This window comes from Phalangium opilio, unplaced genomic scaffold (genome assembly GCF_054372755.1).
Source record: "Phalangium opilio isolate 3A_F unplaced genomic scaffold, DU_Popi_V2 ptg000209l_1, whole genome shotgun sequence".
Classification (NCBI taxonomy): Eukaryota; Metazoa; Arthropoda; class Arachnida; order Opiliones; family Phalangiidae; genus Phalangium; species Phalangium opilio.
The window spans coordinates 14204258-14226677 of NW_028324217.1; the positions used below are offsets into that span (position 1 = coordinate 14204258).

General features: G+C 38.9%; 2 protein-coding genes across 8 annotated transcripts; both read left to right on the plus strand.

Moving 5' to 3' along the window:
• The first annotated feature begins 485 nt into the window (after window positions 1–485).
• Window positions 486–17382, plus strand: LOC149620767 (uncharacterized). Of its 7 annotated transcripts, XR_016375528.1 has the most exons (9): window positions 486–1219; window positions 1288–1360; window positions 9191–9441; window positions 9514–9762; window positions 9828–9927; window positions 10134–10371; window positions 10450–10630; window positions 10723–10793; window positions 15098–17382. XR_016375528.1 is itself a non-coding variant. In XM_089855710.1 (7 exons), exons 4-6 carry the CDS (start codon window positions 9665–9667, stop codon window positions 10359–10361), a joined length of 426 nt encoding a protein of 141 aa, XP_089711836.1. In that variant the 5' UTR covers window positions 486–1219; window positions 1288–1360; window positions 9191–9441; window positions 9514–9664; the 3' UTR covers window positions 10362–10371; window positions 10450–11173. The 7 variants fall into 7 exon arrangements, 3 of the variants coding, with proteins under 3 accessions (XP_089711836.1, XP_089711834.1, XP_089711835.1); XR_016375527.1 differs by having other exon boundaries at window positions 10450–10793; XR_016375529.1 differs by lacking the exon at window positions 10723–10793.
• Window positions 2624–4882, plus strand: LOC149620768 (uncharacterized). The gene is made up of 2 exons (XM_089854599.1): window positions 2624–4523; window positions 4608–4882. Exons 1-2 carry the CDS (start codon window positions 2624–2626, stop codon window positions 4880–4882), a joined length of 2175 nt encoding a protein of 724 aa, XP_089710725.1.
• Window positions 17383–22420: the final 5038 nt, after the last annotated feature.

Sequence of the window (22420 nt, forward strand, 5' to 3'; positions counted from 1 at the left end):
GTTGAATTCCGTGAACTCACTTCAAAATCAACAAATTCACTGATGAATTTCGTGAATTCGCTTCAAAATTTAAGAAATCGCTGATAAATTCAGTGAGATCTCTTTTTAATTTAGTGAATCCATCTGAAGCATTGATGAATTCAGAAAATTCCCTGAATTCACTTAAACATTTACGAATTCATACTCGAATTCCGTGAATTCACTAAAAAAATCTATAAATTCGGATGTGAATTCATTTTTACTTGCGTGATGTCATCTAAAACATTGAAAAATTTCTTGAATTCTTTGAATTCTTTCTAAGAATTCTGTATTCAGTAGAGAATCATGAATTCACAGGGTTGAAAATGAAGGAATTCATGAATCTGAAATCAGGTGTACATCTTCTAGAGAGAGATAGCAGCCCCTCGCAGATATGCGAAAACGATAGTTGTTTATTATGGTGTAAGCTGGCCCAGCCTCAAAAGAACTAGGTCAGGTATGGATAATTTGGTTAGGTTAAAGTTCATTATTTCAACTAAATAGTATTAGGTTAGGTTAGGTTAGGTTTTGTTTCCTTTGGTTACACTCTTAAAAAAAGTGTGCAATGCCTGTTCAACTTTGATCGAATGTGTTCAAAATTGAACACACTTGAAATATGCGTCGCTAAAAACCAAGAAGCGTGCAATCTAAATTATATTTTCCTGGGAGCCATTCAAACTTGAACACAGAAGCGGAATGTCATCCCCACTTCTATTTTCCCCTTTACCCTCCACTTACACCCGTAAGCCCCAAAGGGTAGTTTTTCGACCTTCCCCTCCTCCAACACCTGTTTAGGACTCTCTCTTTTCACAGCCTTACTCGGCCGAGGAAAATTTTGAACCAAGGTGCATTATTACAGGTTGGGGCACAAAGTTAGGCTTATACATGCTCCTAGGGAATCTTACCAGCCATTTTGGTACTTTGAGCTTCAGTTGTGTGAAAGTTTTCGTAAACGCCCCCTATTGTCCTAACCTGTGGCAGCGGTCCTTGGTTTAAGGGCAATGTACTGCACTTTGCTCGTAAGACCCTGAACGACACGAGGTAGCCTCGTGTTGAATTTGCGCCATTTTTTATTACTTCTTAAATTGGTGTGAGCGGGGTAACTAGGTGCTCTCTGTTGAGTCTGTTCATGCGTTATCAGTACGGTTTGGCTATCTATTTAAATAGATATATTAGAAACCACTCGGAAATTAACTATAAGGTAAGTCTCAATAATTTAATATGGTTTTATGTAGTAAAATAACAATTCCCTGCCTTTTTTAAACAAAGCCCTGGCGTAAAAAAGTCTTACAAAGCCTCGTGCAAAGCATTGGTCTTCTCTTCTGCGCAATAAGAACTTAAAGTAAGTGTTAAATTTTAATTATAAAAAAATGGCTCACAAAAATATGGAATTATAATATTTTCTATATCGTAGTAAGTTAATCGACATGGTTAAGGGGTATTTTATGTAGATTTGGGGTTCTAAATTTAAGCATTTAACTACAGCCATTCCATTTTCTCCCGATCGTTTTACCATCGTTTACAAGGCTAAAGGCTATAAAAATTAACTAAAATAGTCTAGCTATTTTGGCGAGGGGAATGGGTGGCACTGCTTAGATGTAAAAAACCTTTCATTGTAAAGAGAGCTTTTTTACCGGTGGGGGGGGGGGTTCTAAAGCTCGTGACATAATCCACCTTATTCCCTGTCGCCGGAAGTTAGGCTTAACTCAGTATCATTCCTGGAAATATGGGTTTTTTCTAAACTAGGCCTCGGGACCAGTGATCCCTCGTGTGTGGTATAATTAAACTAGTCCCGAGGACCAGTGCCCCTTTTCCCACATATTAAAATTGGAATTATTAATCTAATCCCAGCTGGGACCAGTGAGCTTCGGGTTTTGAATTGAAAAACTGGTCCAAGCAATTAATAAAGTGGTTTTTGATTTGTGGAATTGTCCTAATTCCAAAACTGCTCGTATTCGAGGACGGGAATAAAGGGAAGACTTCGTCTGTCGTCTGCTACATTGGAAAAAATGAACCAAACATTATTTTTAAATGTTGTTATAACTCGTGTTCAAGCACATTTAAGAAGTATGTTTCTTTGCGAAACCATTTATACACGAAGCATTTCTCGCGAGGGGTTTTTCTAGAGCATTTAGGCGAGATGGGTACCGAGTTTCATAATTTACAACAAACTAGCATGCCAGTTATCGATCCAGTGATAACCAAAACAATTTTATAGAATCCAATACTGGGTTTGACAGAGTTCAGTTAGACAGAAATGCAGCGTTGTTCATCCTTGAACTTAGGTGTAGAGTATAAAGTGTAATTTAGTTTTTTAGTTGGTTTTTATCTAAACTCACACCTATTTTTTATAGACTAAGTAACATATATAATCTATCCTCTGTATTAAAAACGTGTCATTATCGTGGCAGCCACAGTAACATGTTACACGGTGTTAAACAATAAAGATAACAGTTCGTACCGACGACCCAGTAGTTAATTCATTCAAAGCCTAGTCGAACCCCAACATTGGCGACGGACTTACGTTTCGACACTCGCGCACCTGAACGACGATCTAAACCACGATTCGTCGCGAAAATCTTGACATTCTGCATAACCAGAAATCATGGCCGCCATCAACACATCCTTCGGCCAATTCCCACCGTTCAATGAACATTCGGACCACTGGACCATATACGCTGAGCGCCTTGACCAATTTTTTCTCACCAATGGCGTGAAGGAACGTCCAACAACTCCTGCGTCAGCCACCGCCGGAGCCGACGCCTTATTCAACCAGGACATCCAAGAACAGAAACGCGCCGTCCTCCTAACAGTCATCGGGACCACAACGTATACGCTATTGCGCTCCATCGTGGCGCCGGCGAAGCCTCACGAGAAACAGTACACGGACCTCATCGCCATCCTGACCAAACACTTCAATCCAACGCCCCCTGAAATTGTTGAAAGCACCAAGTTTTTTCAACGCATACGCCGTGACGGCGAAAGTGTCGCCGAGTACATGGCCTCCCTACGCAAGTTAGCCGAGTTCTGCAATTATGGTACTGCTCTCAATCGCCTCCTTCGCGACCGCTTCGTTAGCGGGATAAATGATGAACACATGCATCGACGCTTACTGGACATAAAAAACATAGATTTGGACAAGGCTCTCAATGCTGCCATCGCCATAGAGACAGTCGAACGCGACATTCACCAAATCAGAAGCTTTAACGCCGATGAAGCATCCTCGGCTATCAACCTCATTAACACCAATTGCTCGGAGAATCCACCCACAGCACCAGTCCGACGCCCCGCAGGAATACAGCAAATATCACGACACACCGCGCCACGCCAACAACAGAACCCATGCATTCGTTGCACGTCAATCACTCACCCGGAGTGGGAATGCCCGTACAAGTCATATGAATGCCGAGACTGCCAAACCATGGGCCACCTCGCAAAGGCATGCCGCAAGAGATTTTTAACCAGGCTACCAGACGCCAGAAGAAACCCCTATCGACCTCGACCTACCCACCGTACGCATCACATAATGGACACACCTGATCTCGCAAACCCTCATCAGATCCAGCCAGACATCGTAGGATCTTTACCGGAGTACGACGCATTCATGGTATATGACCTCGTCAATGACGTCAACAGCATGCTCCTTCCGTCATCTACCAGCGTTCCCGATGGAAAGTCTGAACCAGCACACGGTAAACCGCCACCAGCCATGACAATCACGTGTCACGTAAACAGCGTGCCAGTCACCTTTCAAGTGGACACAGGATCCGGGTACACCATCGTCTCTACAAACACCTATAATCAACTGCACGGCGCCCTACCGCTCGAGCCCGGTCCGGATAATCTGGCCGGGTACACGGGACATCTTCTCGACATCAAGGGCCAAACCAACGTCAACGTCACGTTCCGAGGAAAAACATTGCGATTACCCCTAGTCGTTGACGGAGGTCATCGTCCAAATCTGCTGGGCAGGAACTGGATATACTCTGCATTCAATATACTACCGAAACCGGGAGAGTACGTTAATTTGGTCAACAACACGCAAAAAGTTCTCACCGACCTGCTTATCAAACACAAAGAACTCTTCTCACCAGGAATGGGATGCATTAAAAACGTGCAAGTCAAATTGCACATTCGCGACCACGCCCCAACACCTCGATTCCACAAGGCACGATCGGTCCCTTACCACATGAAAGACAAAATTGAAAAAGAGATCAGACGTCTTGAATCGGAAGGTATCATTAGCCCTGTCGCACATGCGGAATTTGCCACACCCATCGTGCCGATCATGAAGAGGAACGAAGATGTTTGCATCTGTGGTGATTTCAAAGTCACCACCAACAAGATTATCGACATCGAACGCTATCCATTGCCACGCGTCGACGACATTTTTGCCAAACTCGCCGGTTCCAAAGTGTTCGCCCGTTTAGATATGCGCAATGCATATAATCAGCTGGAACTCGATGAAATATCACAAAATTTTGTCTTCATCAACACAACCAAAGGTCTATATCGCTATAACCGTCTGCCTTTTGGCATAGCATCAGCGTCGGCAATATTTCAAAGGTATATGTAAGTACTGTTACAAGATCACCCGAGCACGCATCCATTCCAAGACGACACAGTGGTAGGCGGGACAGACGAAAACGACCTGTTGGACAAACTGGCCAAAATCTTCCAGACATTAGAGCGCGCAGGCGTCAAGCTGAACCAGGACAATTGCGAGTTCTTAAAGAAATCCATCAACTTCTTGGGTTATCGCTTAGACGAAAACGGATTACATCCGCAGCAAGAAAAGTTGGCCGCCATAAAGAATGCACCGCCACCCAAGAATGCTGATGAACTTCGCTCGTTTTGGGATTAATAAATTATTATGCCCGATTCATTCCGAATGCCTCCACTATGCTATCGCATCTCTACGGTCTACTCAATAAATCAACACAATGGAAATGGTCGAAGATCCACCAAGAGTCGTTCGAAGCGGCCAAGAAAGCGCTACAATCAACCAATTTACTCACCTTATTTGACCCCAGCAAAGAGATCATCCTGGCTTGTGACGCATCACCTGTCGGAGTTGGCGCCGTCATTTCACACAACATCGACTCCATCGAACAACCCATAGCGTTCGCATCCCGTACCTTATCGTCGGCAGAGAAGAACTATCCCCAGATAGAGAGGGAGGCGCTATCCATCATCTTTGGCGTCACGCGGTTCCGGGACTATTTGCTAGAAAAGCAGTTCGTCCTGGTCACCGATCACAAACCGTTGGTCACAATCTTCTCCGAAAACAAGCCGATCCCGCAGATGGCTGCTGCTCGCCTGCAAAGATGGGCACTGATGCTGTCGGCGTACGACTACCGAATCGTGTACAAGAAAGGCAGTCTGAACAGCAACGCCGACGCTCTCAGCCGACTTCCACTGCAGACGATGGACATTGAACTACCGCTACCTACCGAACTGGTGCTACTGACCAGAGACGCAGTGAACGCGCCCGTCACAATTCAGGAATTGGCTGAAGCCACTAAAACCGACCAGATCCTGGCAAAGGTTATGGGACACACAATCAAGGGTTGGTCCAAGAATGGCAAGAACAACGAGGACATAAGCAGATATTTCCGGCGGTCTACGGAGATATCCACCGCCAAAGGCATTCTTTTCATCGGTAACAAAGTCATCGTGCCCGCCGCACTGCGAAAGAAGGTCATGAACGAACTGCACAGCACACACCAAGGTGAACGGACAATGAAGGAGCTGGCACGGGCCAAAGTATGGTGGCCTGCCATCGACCAGGATCTACAGAAGCTATCAGACAGCTGCAAAACATGCAGGATTAACGCACCTATGCCACGCAAACAATTCTCACCGTGGCCGGAAGCCACGGCGCCATGGCAAAGAGTACACGTGGATTTCGCGGGGCCAATTGAAAACCGTTACCTACTCATCAATGTCGACGCGCATTCCAAATGGATCGAGGTAGACATAACAAGCTCCACGTACTCCGCAACCGTCATACAGTGCCTTCGTAGACACATCGCACGCTTCGGAATAATGTCGACGCTGGTATCGGATAACGCCACTTCGTTCACAAGCGATGAATTTAAGACCTTCACAACGAACAATGGGATCACACATATGACCACGGCACCATACCATCCACCATCCAACGGTCATGCCGAAAGATGCGTCAGAACAATGAAGACCACGTTAAAGAAACTCTCCGCAGAGTCATGTTCCGAACTGAATCTGCTCAGCAGTAGTCTGCGACACCATCCCAAGGACTCGTTAGAAGTACGGGTATCGCGATTTTTGCTGAACTACAGACGTACACCGATAGATGGTCACCTGTCACCAGCGGAAAAGATGTTCAAAAGACCGATCATGACGGAGTTGGACGTGTTCAATCCAAAAGTCGCCAAAGAAAGCATTACAAACAGCAATCATAATGAGACCATAGTAACCATGATGCCCGGACAACACGTATACGCCCGCAACTTTGGCAAAGGGCCGCAGTGGCTACATGGCACAATCACGGAAAGACTTGGCCACGTCATGTATTCAGTCAAAACCAGCACGGGCATCATCCGTCGACATAGGAACCAGCTACACGTAACGACCGAATGCCATCTTCAAGCGATGCTAGACCACACGAATCCAACCACCCAAGCTTCGACAATCTTACGATGCAACCTTCTTTCGCCCTACGACAACGCAAGACCACGAGCGGCTCAACAATCATCGTACCACAGGAGACACAGGTAGCAAACGAAGGCCCACGAAGATCGCAACGCGCGAGACAACCACGACAACTTTACGACGCATAAAAAAAAAGTGTGAAGTGATGTAGAGTATAAAAATGTAAATTAGTTTTTTAGTTGGTTTTTATCTAAACTCATACCTATTTTTTATAGACTAAGTAACATATATAATCTATCCTCTGTATTCAAAATGTGTCATTATCCTGGCAGCCACAGTAACATGTATCACGGTGTTAAACAATAAAGATAACAGTTCGTACCGACGACCCAGTAGTTAATTCATTCAAAGCCTAGTCGAACCCCAACATTAGGGCAAAGCACAAATTGCCAGTTTGTGTTACAAACAGCATAACCAGTAGCTTGGCTGGTTTGATAGAGACTTGCTTGGAGACCTTTATAGCATTAAACGAAAATAAGGAAGGACACGGGGTAGATAATAACGATAACGGGTTTGAGAACGAAGCTCGTGTAGTTAGTGATTCTGTTCTTGGAGTAATTAAGAGCAATTATAAATTAGAGAAATACTGCAAAGATAATTTAAATTTTATTGAACCAGTTGACTATATTTTAGGGACGGAAAGAATAAATGGCAAAGTTTTCAAACGCACCCTAAGTTATGTTCCCATTATTAGAGTTTTGCAAAATCTGTTCTCTCACGAAGATGTTTGGAATGAATTTAATAGGGAAAAAAGAAATTTTGGTTCAAACCTACTGCTTGATTTCGATGATGGTGAAATCTGCAAAAACCACCCTATATTTTCAAATGATCCGAAGTTTTTGAGACTCCATTTTTACTTGGATGAAGTAGAATTAAATAACCCATTAGGATCCAAACGAGGGCTGCACAAAGTGACTCTTGTTTACTTCATGATTGGAAACTTTGACCCATATCTTCGCAGCAAACTCAGTAGCATTAACTTAGCCTTAGTTGTTAGGTTCCCAGTTTAAAAAAAATATGGGCTAGCTAAAATTTTAAAACCGCTAATGGATGACCTCGAAAAGCTTCAGACCGAGGGATTTGAAATTCAAAATCAAAATATTAAAGGCGCTCTTGCGACTATATCGGGCGATAATCTCTCCAGCCATAGTGTCGGTGGTTTCACACAATGCTTTTCTTCAGGTCGGATATGTCGTCAATGCATGATTAAAAAGGAGAACATTTCTGATATTTTTGATGAGAAAAACATGATAATTAGAACTGAAGAGAATCATAGGTATCACCTCGAAGCTGTGATTAAAAATCCAGAGAATGCTTCCATATATGGTGTTAAAGGTTCTTCGCCTTTTTCTATACTCGAACATTTTCAAGTAAGTACTAGTCTGCCACCTGATATATTGCATGACTTTTACGAAGGTGTCGTGCCAATGACTCTGAAACTAGTGTTAAACCATATGATAAATTCAAATTTTATTGCTCTTGATGAAATCAACAAGAGAATCGATAGTTTTCCTTATGGGTCATTACACAGAAAAAATAAAAGCGTACCAATATCAAAGGATAAACTTTCAGGAGCTAAGATTTTGACAGGTACCGCTGCTCAAAAAAAGAGCTTGTTTTACTTCTTGCCTTTAATCTTTGGCTCTTTTGTACCCATTGGTGATTCAGTATGGGAACTTTTAATAATTTTAACTGAGATTGGTGAAATTATAACAGCTCCAATTATAAATAACTCGCGGATTCCTTACCTCTATGAATTAATTCAAGACTTCATGAACTTACTGAATGAAACTCCGAATTCTCATTTCATACCAAAAGTTCACTACTTAACACATTATCCTAGACTAATTAAGTGTTATGGACCACTAATACACTTATGGTGTATGCGATTAGAAGCTAAGCATCAATATTTTAAGATAATAGCTAGCAACTCTCGTAATAAGTGCAGTCCATGGGTTTGAAAACGGAGATATGTTGAAAACGAGTAAAACTACCTTTAGTCAGCTTCCACAGCAGCTGAAAATGACACTCGGACATTTAATTAATTCAGATTCGGATGTAATGCGAATCGCTGCAGAAATAAATCACGAGGCTATTTTGTATAAATAAGGGTTTGTTTTTCCTATATCCATGTCCCCAGAAGATTTTCCGACCTTTTTTAAAATATACTTTATAATCGATATTAGAAGCAATTGGCACTTGTGTGGTAGGGTTTTATTTATCTCAGAGTACCTAAAACATTACAATGCTCATGTAGTTCAGGAAATTAGCGATTGGGATATCTTAGTGCCTGGACAACGGTTCCTCGACTACCATCCACTTCAAATATATAGATTAGATGGGAAAGACATTATCGTCATGAACCACAAAGTTGCCAGAAAAATAGAAATTACTAGCCAATAATATTTTCTGGGCCACTTTTTCTGTTTTTAATGTAATACCTAGCCAAAAGTGCAATTAATTACCAACTATTTCTTAGGTGTCGACGTTGACTTTCCACGTAACGTGTAAAGAAAGCAAAAAGCTTTTCGAGTTCAAGGACACAGCCACTGCTGAGGAGTTTTCAAGCCTCCTTGAAAAAGTTCTTAATAAGAAAATTAATAGTCTACAAGTATTCCACGATGGTTTTAAAGACTGGCTCGACTTTGACCTTAAAACAGGTTTACCACCAACTATGGCAAAACTAAATTTGCAGTGAACTAAAGATAACGCAATCAATGAAGTGACATTGTGAGAATTAAAAATCCAGTCTATTTTATTGGTTTATTAATGCAACTAAATTACGTGCTTTATTATTTGCAGAAGTCAGGGATTTTTGGATGTGAATAGCTCTCCTACCTTGCTAGAACAAGATGACAGTCAAAATATAGTCACTCCGTCGTGTTCGTCATCAGAATCAAAGTCAAATCATCTTCCCCTTATTTACAAAGTACCGACATTCCCAACAGCTGTGATGCAGCTAATAAATGACAAAAACTGTGACGTATTTCAAAGAAAATATAAAACAGTTATTGTAAATGTACTCTTCGAGGATATGATGCGCTATAATGCGTAAGTAATATTTCAGAAAGTAGTTTATTTCCCTATATCTTAAGTATTTTTTCGAACAATTTCAGGTATCCTAGTACTGATGATTTTCAAAGAGTTGGTGCTGCCCATATTTGCAAACATAAGTTTTTGACAGACCGATTTCGTACGTCAAACGATCGTGGATATGTAAGTTTATTTCAAGGATGATACCAGCTAGGGGAGAGTTGAGAGGATCCAAGATGATATGGCCCAATAAAATTTTCTCCAGGATTTAATTTTCTGAGAGTTACCTTCCCTTTTGTGTTCGCTGGCGAATCTACTTAACTCTTATTCAACCCTATGTCCTTGGCTATTTTATGTTACATAAAATTATAACGTATGTTTTGTGATAGAGTACATGGATTAGGGCACTTCACACAAAATTTAGGAATGAAAGGCGACATATGGATCATTTGGAACAGGTACAAAAAATTAGGAAGATTTTCAACCAGAGCAGAAAACGAAAACTTGAGATAGAAAATGTTGATGAAAATTCGGAGAAACCACAAGAACTGAAGAAGAATAACATAAAAAGATCATTCTGTTCAACAAGTAACGGAAAAATTTCCATTATTGGTTAAAAATAACCAGGTATTTTCTTTGATATTAGTCTGACTTACATCTACCATGGTAGTGAAGAAAATTAACAACCTTAAACGTTTTTAATAGTTGGTAAAGGAATTTAATATGCTGCACAACTTAAGACCTTCAATGGAAAAGGTTTTAGTTCACCACTTCCTTCCAATATCTAAAAACATTCTCAAACTTATTAAAAGTCGCAAAGAATCTCAGACGTTTTTGGAAGAACTGAAAAAGAGCGAAGAAGTGCTATCAGAGGAAGCCTATAAGGGTAACACTCTGATTGAAATAATTTATCACAAATATGAATATTGGCTTTCTACAATTGAATAATTTTTAATTTTTTTTCCTTTAAAAAAAAAGAGCTAAGAACGTGTCTACTTATTTTGCCTAACCTTTTTAATGAGAATTTGGAAAATTGGTTCACTAGTAAAGTGTGTATTATTACATACTAATTATACTTAATCATAAAACATAATTAGTTAAAATTTTTATTTGAGGAACCAAAAGTAGGGACACCAATAGTGAAGTTTGCGAATGACGATCTACAAACTTCTTCATTCGAAGTTCTAATAGAAAATGTCAGCTTTGAAGTGACAACCATAGAGAATGCTATTGGATCCCTCTTTGCTGGTTTTTATGCATTTCAAATAGCTTACCCTACACAGTTAAAAAAAACTTTAGAATATTTAGAAAAAGTAGTGTTTAAAGTTAACGCTGAAAAGATTTCGGTCCATATTATTAATATGGTTAACAAACTGTCACGCTAGTGCAGTAAAGTGGCTCAAGAATTAAAAACTCATGAAAACTTCAATTTTGTTATTAATTTTGCTTATAATTTAAAACCAAATAATTCTACGTTAAAAGGTTAAGTTCAAAAACCCTTTCAAATAGAAGTCACTGGAATTTATAGAGCTAGGCCTATAACTACACCGAGTGGATGGGGTTGGCAATCAATGTACAGATGCTGAAAACAAAGCTATGGTTTTCCATGTCGAGTGCATACTGGTTTAATTTCGCAAGAGAACCAATGACAGGGAGAAGTCGAACCAATATCCTTTTAAAGTCGAATGTAAATTAGTGAGTAGCCGAGCAGGTAGATAGCAACATTAAGCTAATTTTCGCGTAAGTTCGAGCAAATATGTGAGCAGGGATGAGCGAATGTTTGTGCAGGGTTGAGCAGATATTGGAAGCTGTCGCTTGTAAATCCTGTACCATTATCCGAAACCAACGTTCTCATCAAACCAAATCTTGCAATCGTAGGTCGAAGAACGTCTAAAACATCGCCAGTAGAAGTTGATGACGTTATTGCTACTTCCATCCATTTAGTTGCCGAATCTACTATTATTAGGAGATATTTTCCTTCAATTGGTCCGGCGAAATCCATGTGAACCCGGTCCCATGGAATTGTTGTTATGGGCCATAGTGTATATTCTTTCTTTGGCATTGGTGCATTTTTCTGGCAATTTGGGCATGCTTTTACTACATCTTCAATGCTCTTGTCAATCCCTGGCCACCATAGTTTCATGCGAGCCATAGCCTTCATTTGTACTATGCCTTGGTGCGTATTATGAAGTTCTTCCACAATACTTTTCTGACACTTTGTTGGAATTACGACCTTGTTGTTTAGCAATATGATGTCTTCTTGTACAGTAAGTTCGTATCTTCTCCCAAAGAATGGTTTTATAGCTTCCTCTGTGGTTTTTGGCCATCCTTTTTGGAGATAGTTTTTAACCTTGGATAGTGTTTTATCTTCATTTGTTTCTTGTCGTATAGTTTTCCCAGTTACTGGTCCCGAACCCAATGATTTTATCAACAGTACATATTGTTGAGGTATTGTTGGTTGAAATTCATCAATGGGCAGAGGCAATCGACTTAATGCGTCTGCGTTCCCATGTATTCTTTTCTTGTATTGAATCTCATACTGGTACGATGCGAACAGTAACGCCAAACCTTGTAGTCGGATAGCTGCGTTATGTGGTATCGATTTCTTTTCAGAGAAGATTGTTACCAATGGTCTATGATCCGTTATTAAGATAAATTTTCGACCCAATAGAAAATCTCGAAATTGTCGTACTCCGAAGATGATAGCCATTGCTTCCTTTTCTATCTGTGGATAGTTCCTTTCTGTCTGATTCAACGATCTTGACGCGTATGCTATTGGTCTTTCATTTCCGTTCACTCTGTGTGATATCACAGCTCCCACTCCAACAGGTGAAGCGTCAAACGCCAGATAAATGACTTCTTTCTCATCGTAATGTACCAAAACGTTTTCGGATATTAAGGTTTCTTTCGCATATTCAAATGCACGTTTCGCTTCTTTATCCCAATTCCAATCATAATTCTTCGTGAGCAGCTTATATAAAGGTGCTAACTCTGTGGATGCGTTAGGAATAAACTTGCTGTAGTAGTTTACGATTCCTAAGAATGATCTTAGTTCTCCTACGTTAGTAGGTGTCGGAGCTTCTCGGATTGCCTTTACTTTCTTTTCTTGTGGGTGAATTCCAAACGATACCCCAGGAAATCTACAGATGTTTGTAGGAATTTACATTTGGTTCCCTTTAATTAGATTCCGGCATCCTTCAATGTTTTTAGAACCATAGCAGTGCGGTCCAACGCTTCTTCTATGTCTTTTCCTCCGGTTATCAGATCATCTTGAAATGGGCCAACGCCTTTCATGCCTCTAAATAGATTTTCCATTGCTCTTCGGAAAATTGCTGATGCTGATGAGTTGCCATATGCCATTCTATTGAATTTGTACAGTCCTTTGGTGGTGTTGATGACGAGTAGTTCTTTAGATTCTTCATCGAGTTCCAGTTGTAAATATGCTTCTCTCATATCAAGTGTCGTAAAATACTTCAAACCAGCCATCGTCACAAAGATATCTTGAGCTCTGGGTAGTGGATATTTTTCCACGTCTATTGCTTTATTTACGGTTAATTTGAAATCCGCGCATATTCTAATTCCATTGTCAGGCTTGAGAATAGGTACGATCGGTGATGAGAAATCCGAATGTGGAATTGGTGTTATTATTCCATCATTTTCCATTCGCGTTAGTTCAGCTTCGACCTTTTCCTTTAATGCGTACGGCAGTGGTCTAGCTTTACTGAATACAGGTGTGATCCCCGGTTTTTGTGGATATGAACTTTGTATCCCTTTAGTTTGCCTAGGCCTTCCGAAAATAGTTCCTTATTTTCTTCTAATATGCTTTTAAGCCTTGGATGAGTATCTCCTACATGCGCTATGCTTGTTATTCTTGGCAAAATTTCTAACGAGGAATATAACCATGTTCGTCCACACAGTGTGGGACCTCGTCCTTGGAAGATTATAGCTGGTAAGATTGCTTCGGCGCCCCGATATTCAACCTTGAACATGGTTTGTCCTAAAATCGTTATCTTGTTTGCCGAAAATCCATACAAGTCCCCTCCATTGTATGCCATGATAGGTTCAATTTTTGGCAAGGTATTGTATACGACTTCTGATATCATCGTATGTGCAGAACCGCTGTCCGCTTCCATTTCCAGAGGTTGTCCGTGAATTCTACAGGTGATTATCTCTGGTGGTGGTATGCGATTGTTGTCGATTGTCTCGTCAGTGATATGATTAAACATCAAATATTCTTCCGGCATTATCGTCTGATCGGCTTGATCACTGATGGTATTCTCTTCCGGGGCTATATGTGTTCTGTTACGTTTGGTTTGACTAGGATATTTCTGATTATAGCATGCTCGTGCAAGATGACCAACTTTCTTACACTGATTACAGGTAGCGTTGATATATGGGCATTGTGGTGGTTTATGTGTCGTGTCGTTACATCTGATAAACTTGAATGGTCTATACGGCGTTGTAGCGTTGCTACTTTGGTTTGTTGATCCATTGCTATGTTGCTGTGGATTGTTGAATACCTTTGGGATTCTTCTAAAGTTGGGCCTTGGCTTCGCTTTTGATGACCCGATAAAGTGTACCACTGAGGACATATCTTTATGGTTTGCTATCATAGTGGTATCTTTTGCCGCCATTTCCATGTTTTCCGCCAGTTTCACTGCATCTGCTAGTGTGAATGCGTCCACCTTGCTAGCTTCATCCAACAGTCGTGCTTGTATGGCTTGATTCTGAAGGCCACCGCATACCATTCTATCCCGTATCATTTCTTCCAAATTCGCTCCAAATTTACAATGCTCGGATAATTTCCGTGGTTCAGCAACATACGTGCCAACTGTTTCGTCTTGACGTCGCACTCTCGTATAAAATTTAAATCGTTGCGGTATTTCCTTGGGTTTAGGATTAAAATGTTTAGTTAGGGTTTCTATTAACTCTGCATAAGTTGATTCCCCCGGTTTAATTGGGTATAAAAGATACCTTAATTTTTGATAGATATTGGCACCTAACGATGCTAGTAAATATGCACGTTTCTTTGTTGCATCCGTTATATCGTGAGCCAAAAAGAATTGTACTAGTCGCTCCGAATAGGTAACCCATGACTCCACTTGTGGGTCAAATTTCTCAAATTGTCCTACTGAAGGCATTATACTTGTTGATATGTTTCTTCTTAATTAAGTTAATCCAATATAGTTGCCCTCTTTTTCCTCAATAGGTCACGTGTGAGCCTTGGCTTGTTTAGTTAATCGTAATTATTCTAACAATTAGTTTCCTCCTTTTTCTTCAATAGGTCGCGTGTAAGCCTTGGCTTGTTTAGTTAATCGTAATTATTCTAACTTGCCTTCCTTTTGTTTTGAAGATGAGGTGTTTTAGGTCTTGGAGATGAGCCGTGAATGACGTGTATCTTCGATCGAATGGAGTTCCTTGAGTCCGTGGTTGTTTTTTTTTCAAGTTGCGTATGTTGAGTTCCGTCGAAAGCCGTAGTAATCGTGGAAAACTTATCTCGATTCCGTCGCCATTTTGTTATGTTTACTCGTAGTATGTTCGTGTCGCGTACTTGAATTAAAACTCCGTTATTCTCATTTAATACTTGTCATTTATTCATTAATAAATTAAGTCCGTAACTGTACTTATAAAATCATGGTTAAAACATTTAACTTGTTATCACGACTCCCCGCTTTAATCTTTTAACCCGGCTTCTCGTTCCCCCAGAAATCAACAATGCCTAAGGTCACATGGTTACAATTTCTAAGCGCCATCTATACAACTTACGATTGGCGGTATATTCAAATCTTTATACATAACACGATCCATTTCTGGAATTAAACGAATCCTTAAAATGCTAATGGCCAAGTCAGAAAAACATTCTTGAGAAGTTTTAAGTCGAATAAAATGTTGGTTCACCTGGAGATAATAACTTGGCCGTATTTTAGATATCAGTTCTTTTTACGGCCAAACAACTTGGCATATTTTTACAGATATGTTTTTGTTGAGATACAGGATGTATCTGATAAGTTTGCCATAAAATAACATCGATATTTAAAGGTTTGTTCAAAATGTCCACTCTTGTGCTATTACACTTTGAAGTACCTTTAAACGTACTCTTCTGCTGGATAAAGGCGATTGGAAGCTATTGAAATTGTCTAAACAAGATGGGCAGGCTGATATGTCTTACTAGACATTTGTGCCAATTCCCTTGTTTTAATTAGGGGCCAATGTTTGGGGACCCGTACCTCCGAAACTAAATGTTTCAGACCCCATGTTCTTGACACTTTTCACTCAGTCTGATCCAAAACCACACCATTTATTTTATGACATACTTATCAGAAACACGAGTAATATAACACCAAGTATTTTATATTCTCAAATCTCAACGTATGTTTTTGGAAATTAAAATATTTTCTGATCTTTATTTAAACATTTTAGTATAATTTGCAAAATTTAGAAATACTTGTTAAAACAATTTTTTAAGGCTTGAATTAATTAGTCAATTATGTAATTTAGTTGAATACATAATTTTAAACAAGAATAAAAAAGAAAGATTGGGAATTCAATGGCAACCTGAAATATTTGATATACAGTTTGTAGCATTTTTCATTTTCAACACCGATTTGGTCGATTTGATCGATTTTCATCGAAATTTGGGTGATCGAACGCAGTTTGAATCGATCGAATTTTTCATTTATCGAACGAATGCTGATCATACATATGTTTTTCATTTTGATTAAACGGGAGGAAGTCGTACACACTTATTTGAATTTTAACAAGTTGGGAAAACCAAAATATTACCTCTCCGTGTCGAGAAGATTATATAACCTTAAGTATCCAATGAAAACGTCGACCTTTTTGCCCTCATCCTTTCCCGCGCTTTGCGCTTCCGCATTTCATCCTTACTCTGAACATTATCTTCCTCCATTTTACATACAAAAATCAAATACTCACAAAACGAAGTGGCAAAAACCTGCTGGCTCTTCACAACCACTTAATTTGATTTAATATCCAATTTCCAACAACAATAATATACCGGTAGTTTAATTGACAACCTACTAGCATCGAAATTCTCATTAAAAATGGCTCCCGTGGATAAAAAAGGGCAATTTTCAACTTTATCTCATTCAGCGTTATCTCATTAGATTTGAAAAGTATCATTTGTCTTTTTTACCAATGCCTAACCGTTTGGATTTTTTTAAAGCAATCTTAGCACCAAAAAATATTTTTTGATACAAAATAAATGTTTTATATTCTTATTAAGAATAAAACAAGAGGATAAAAAAGGTCTGTTCTCTCGTAATTTTGTAAGCACCCATTAGTGGAAGCAGTATTTTTTTTTTCCGAAACAATCTCGCTTATGTTTATCCTCTCTAGACTTCGCTAAAAACGTATTACTCCTACGTAAAATATTAATAGACAGGCAAGGATTCATACCATTAAAGGAGCGCAATATTATCCATATTTTTATTTCATATACAGAGAAAAGAAAATATTATGTTTCTGAGAGGAGCTTCCCATTTTTGTTTTTGTTTTGAAAAATATATCGCAATGCACGGGCCTTGATAGATATAGGAGGCAATGAATGAAATATATCACAATGCACGTGCCTTGATAGATATAGGAGGCAATGAAGGAAATATATTACAATGCACGGGCCTTGATAGATATAGGAGGCAATGAAGGAAATAAATCACATGCACGGGCCTTTGTAGATATAGGAGGCAATGATAATCTCTCTCTTTGCACGAGAGGTTTATCTTTAATATTTAAATAAATATAATTATTTTTAATTATTTTAATCTTCAATAATTAACATTAATAATAGTTAAATCGTTTAAAATAAAGTTTTACCTATTATCTTCTCAAACTTTGCTAATATTGACGTTTAAAGTGAAGGGTACCCCTCTTCCCGCATTCTTCAAATTTTGGGGTATATATACGATTCGTATCCATTATAATAGTAAGGAAAAACCGCAAATGCGAAAACCTTTGGTAGCGATCTTACCTTAGGGAGGCTAGACGTTTCTCGTAACCCTAGCTGATCCTAAAACCAAACGATGATAATGGAGTAGAAACCAATGATACAGATTGGTGTCTATGTGGAATAGACGGAAGAACAGTAGATGGTGGTGATTAGAAGCCAGTATGTACAGACTGGTGTCCATGTGGGATGGACGAAGACCAGAAGATGGTGGTGATTAGAAGCCAGTATGTACAGACTGGTTTCCATGTGGGATGGACGAAAACCAGAAGATGGTGGTGATTAGAAGCCAGTATTTACAGACTGGTGTCCGTGTGGGAAGAACAAAGACCATAAGATGGTGGTGTGAGAACTCAAGTAAAGTAGCCATTTCCGTGACTGTGAAAGCAGTTCGGAACGGCGAACACGTTTGCTCCGATTTGGAAACTGCGAAGGCGGTCAAGTGGGTGTAACAACGGACAGACAGACACACACACAGACAGACACACACACAGACACAGACACGGCCGTTACAGAACCTCTCCTGGACTACGTCACACGGAGAGGTAAAAATCCCATGATATACTTCATTTCTTGGCAAAGTTAATCATTGGACATTTTCCATGCTTACTATGGTGACGTCACTATTACTAAACTTAATTTGACACTTGGGATAGGAGACCGTATGATTTGTTATTCCCATTTTTATCACTGTACCCTTAAAGGGAGGGTGAAGATGAAAATCGAGTGATTTTCATCCATTCTCCTACATATTATAAGACCAGTCTGCGTAGTGAAACATCCAGGAAATATCCCCGAATGATTTTAAAATTAAAATTAGGCTGAGATTTTATGGATAATTTGAAATAAGGACCTCTTATCGTGTAACGTCCTGCCTTCTTGCTAATAAAATTCTCTTGGCACGCTCCATGTCAAATGAAACTTATCGCGAGATTTGATAAAATTTGCGCGCGATGTGATAATCGTGGCACGAGATGTAGAGCGTGCATCTGGAATTTTGAATTTTAAAATCACTATGCAGACTGGTCTTTTAATTAGTAGAAGAATCGATAAAAAATCACATTATTTTCCACTTTACCCTCCCTTTAACGAAATCATTGTTAGATACGACTTCAATCAGAAATACGTAGATTTCTTCTACTTGGAACCCTTAACCCTGGGCCTTCCTGGTTGAATTAAAGGGGAGGAAGTGTAGCAACTGACACCCTTGACGTCATACGTAATGCACTTTAAATTTGAAACCACGTGATATTGACGTTGCTAGCGACCTGTGCCGAGACTCCCGCGACCTATGAGCGTAGAAACAAGCAAGTTCTCTTAGCGTTATGTGAAAAAGTAGATTTAGGGTCGTTGGTTGTCCTAGCCAGTGAAACACTAGGAAGGAGGGGCGGGCGGTTTATCGAAGTTTTAAGCCCTTCCCCTTACCTTCAATCAGATATTAGTATGGGGTCTATAGCCTCTTAAAATAAGATTCCGAGTAAAAGAATATTCTAGAGGGCCGGTAGGCCCTTCTAGATAAGATCCCACACCCTCCCGTAATGTTAAATGAAAATTCAAAGATTTTCGCTGATTTTCCCATAGGAATAACATGGGGTTTTTGGTGCTCCAGCACATCGAATCATTTAAAAACTAAAGGGAAGTTACGTTTCGGAATACTTTTAAATTAACAAGTAACTATTCAAGGTGTGCCTTTTTCAAGTTTCATCAAAATTAATTAAGTCTAAGTATGTTAATTTAATTAAAAATGCAAGTACCTCAAAAGATTACTCTACAGCAGACGACGCTAATTGCTCTACAGTAGACGACGCTAAATTGCCATTTCACCGCCTTGAAACTTTAACTTGATATTTTTCAATAACTATAAAGGCGGATGCCCACTGGCGTCGCGTGTAAGTTTCACGCGAAAATTTCGCGCGGGTGCGCATGCGCAAATCGGAGGAGAGTTGTCGCGCGAGAATTTCTACGCGTTCATGCGACGACTTCCGAAATTTGAGCAGCTTCCTATTTTCGTAAGTTCGCGCGCGAAAATATAAGCGACAGATGGCGTGGAATAATTCGTGAAAGTTGCGTTTTTCCGCGTTATTTGGTCTGTTAAAACTGACAAATCACTCAGTAGCCTTCGTTGATACCTGATTGCGGATTAAAATGGATTTTAACGTAAAATTAATTTAAGAATTGATCATTTTAAACATCAAAATCACCGCAAAAGAGAAGTGCATCGGAATTCACGGTGATCCATTGCTTTGGCAATGAATACGGATAGTGAGTGAATATTATTTACTTAAAGTTTTTGGGTAGAGTTGTATTGAAGTAATTACTGTTAAATTATTAGTACAAAAATTTTCTATCAACATTCGGGCTTGATCATTATGAGCCATTGAATACGATGACCTTCTCGGCTTAAGCCTTTGCAAAATCTACCCCTGTGATCGGAAATCTTGAGATCCACTAAAAAATTATGAAAGTCCCCTTGTTGCTTTCTTTTCTGAAAAATTTCTCGAACCCATTTTGACCATTAGTATTTCTTGTTTTTTTTTCATTCAAAACTAAAATTACACTTTTTCACGCGACTCCAGCGGGAAGCAAAATTCCGGTGTGAATGGTTTTCGCGTGAAACGTTTGAAATACATCCGCAAATGATTTTTTTTATAAAAAAAGGTAGCACATATTACTTATGGTTGTTTTTATATTTGATATTTGGGGCGCATACACTTGTTTAGATTATGTTTGGGATATTTTAGGTTCAGGTTAGGTTAGGCTAGGTTAGGTTAGGTTCAGGTTAGGTTAGGTTAGGTTAGGTTAGGTTAGGTTAGGTTAGGTTTGGTTTGGTTTGGTTAGGTTTGGTTAGGTGAGGTTAGGTTCAGTTTCTATAAGATTTGTGCTTTTCCAAAATATTTCAATTTTCATATAGTATATTGGCATATTTTGAAAGAAAAAAAAAAGCTTCAAAATCATTTGCGGTGGAAACTTTTAACGGCATCGTGTTCCTCACCTCATTTACTATCAGAAATGAGTACAAACTTTTAAATATCCGTGGAGGACTAATACTACTATTTTACCTGCCTTACTTAGGATTAACTAACGCTATCCCTCAGTTAATCCATGGTGGGTATAATGCAATGGGTGATTGTAAAAGCTTGAAGCATAGATGGATCAGTGTGGGAAATAAGGATATTTTTAAAACTGGACCAGTGGCCTAGGTATTTTAATTAAAATAACTGGCCACGGTGCCACCCAGCGTGGGCAATATGGCGGTAGCACAGGGTAAATACCAGTTTAAAAATTGCCTGCACCAGTTTAAAAACGAAATTGGAGGGGGAGTCAGTGGTCCTCGGAATACTTTCAATTTAACAAGTAACTATTCAAGGTGTGCCTTTTTCAGGTTTCATCAAAGTTTATTAAGTCTAAGTATGTTAATTTAATTAAAAATTAATTACCTCAAAAGGTTACTCTATAGCAGACGACGCTAAATGCTCATTACTCTACAGTAGACGATGCTAATTTGCCATTTCACCGCCTTGAAACTTTAACTTGATATTTTAATTATCCACTTCTTTAGTGTAGCAGACGCCTACCAATGGTGAGTTAATTTACCAATCGCCTACCTAATTATTTAAACTTTCCCATAAAATTATGACTGACACTTGGTTTGAGCCAATATGCTCACGAACATCTTACTGAATCCTCGAATGAATGACGTTATAGAGGCAAAAAATTATTTTATAATAGATTAATACGAATAAAGACTGAAGGAACAGGTATTATATAAAAAGGAATTGGTTTGCCCAAGCCTTAGAAACAAAATGATAAGAGTTTTTCCAGTTAACTGAAGCGCGGATATTTTTTTTTCATATAATTTTAAAGACAATCCGTATTTTACTACTCTTTAGAATTTAATTCAATCTCCTGATTTTACTGGTAATGGATTTATTTCCTATAAATTAATTGAAATAAAAAATTACTTATCTCAGATTTTTCAACAACAATTCCATTTTCCTAAAACATTTTATCATGAAATTTATTTTTAAGGGATACCGTGTAAATTTAATCTAATTGACACATTCTTTCTAATTTCCGAAGATTTTCCTCTCGAAAGGTTTCAAACACAAGAAGTTTTCATAAACACGAACTTTTCTATTTCGTACCTCAAGGTTAAACAATATAAAATATTGGATCTTATGTATTACATGACTATTCAACTGTAATTAACCCAGGTCTCTTGAAAATAAATATTCTTTGGCTACTAAAATTTGATTTCTAGTCATCTTTGACCCCCAACTACAAAAACACTATTTTAATTCATGTGTGCTTTACTATCTTTGTTTCACCATTATGATGAATTAACTAAGCTACCCTGTGTTGCTTTATGCAACTCAACCAACACTTCTAAAATCTTCCCTAAATCATCCAATAATTGTGCCTGTGCATAAAGAAGAAACAAAACCCTTTCTCAAATATATGAAAGGTTATAAAAGTCCTCCCTTTTGTAGTCGAATAGACCGCTTATAATATGTTTTTAATGAGAGAATTATTTGAAAGTTAAACCCCTTCTCCCTTGAAAAAAATTGTTGTTGAAAAATCTGAGAAAATCTTTTTTTAATTTTTTTAAATTATAGGAAATAAATCCATTACCAGTAAAATCAGGAGATTGAATTCAATTCTAAAGAGTAGTAAAATACGGATTGTCTTTAAAATTATATGGAAAAAAAA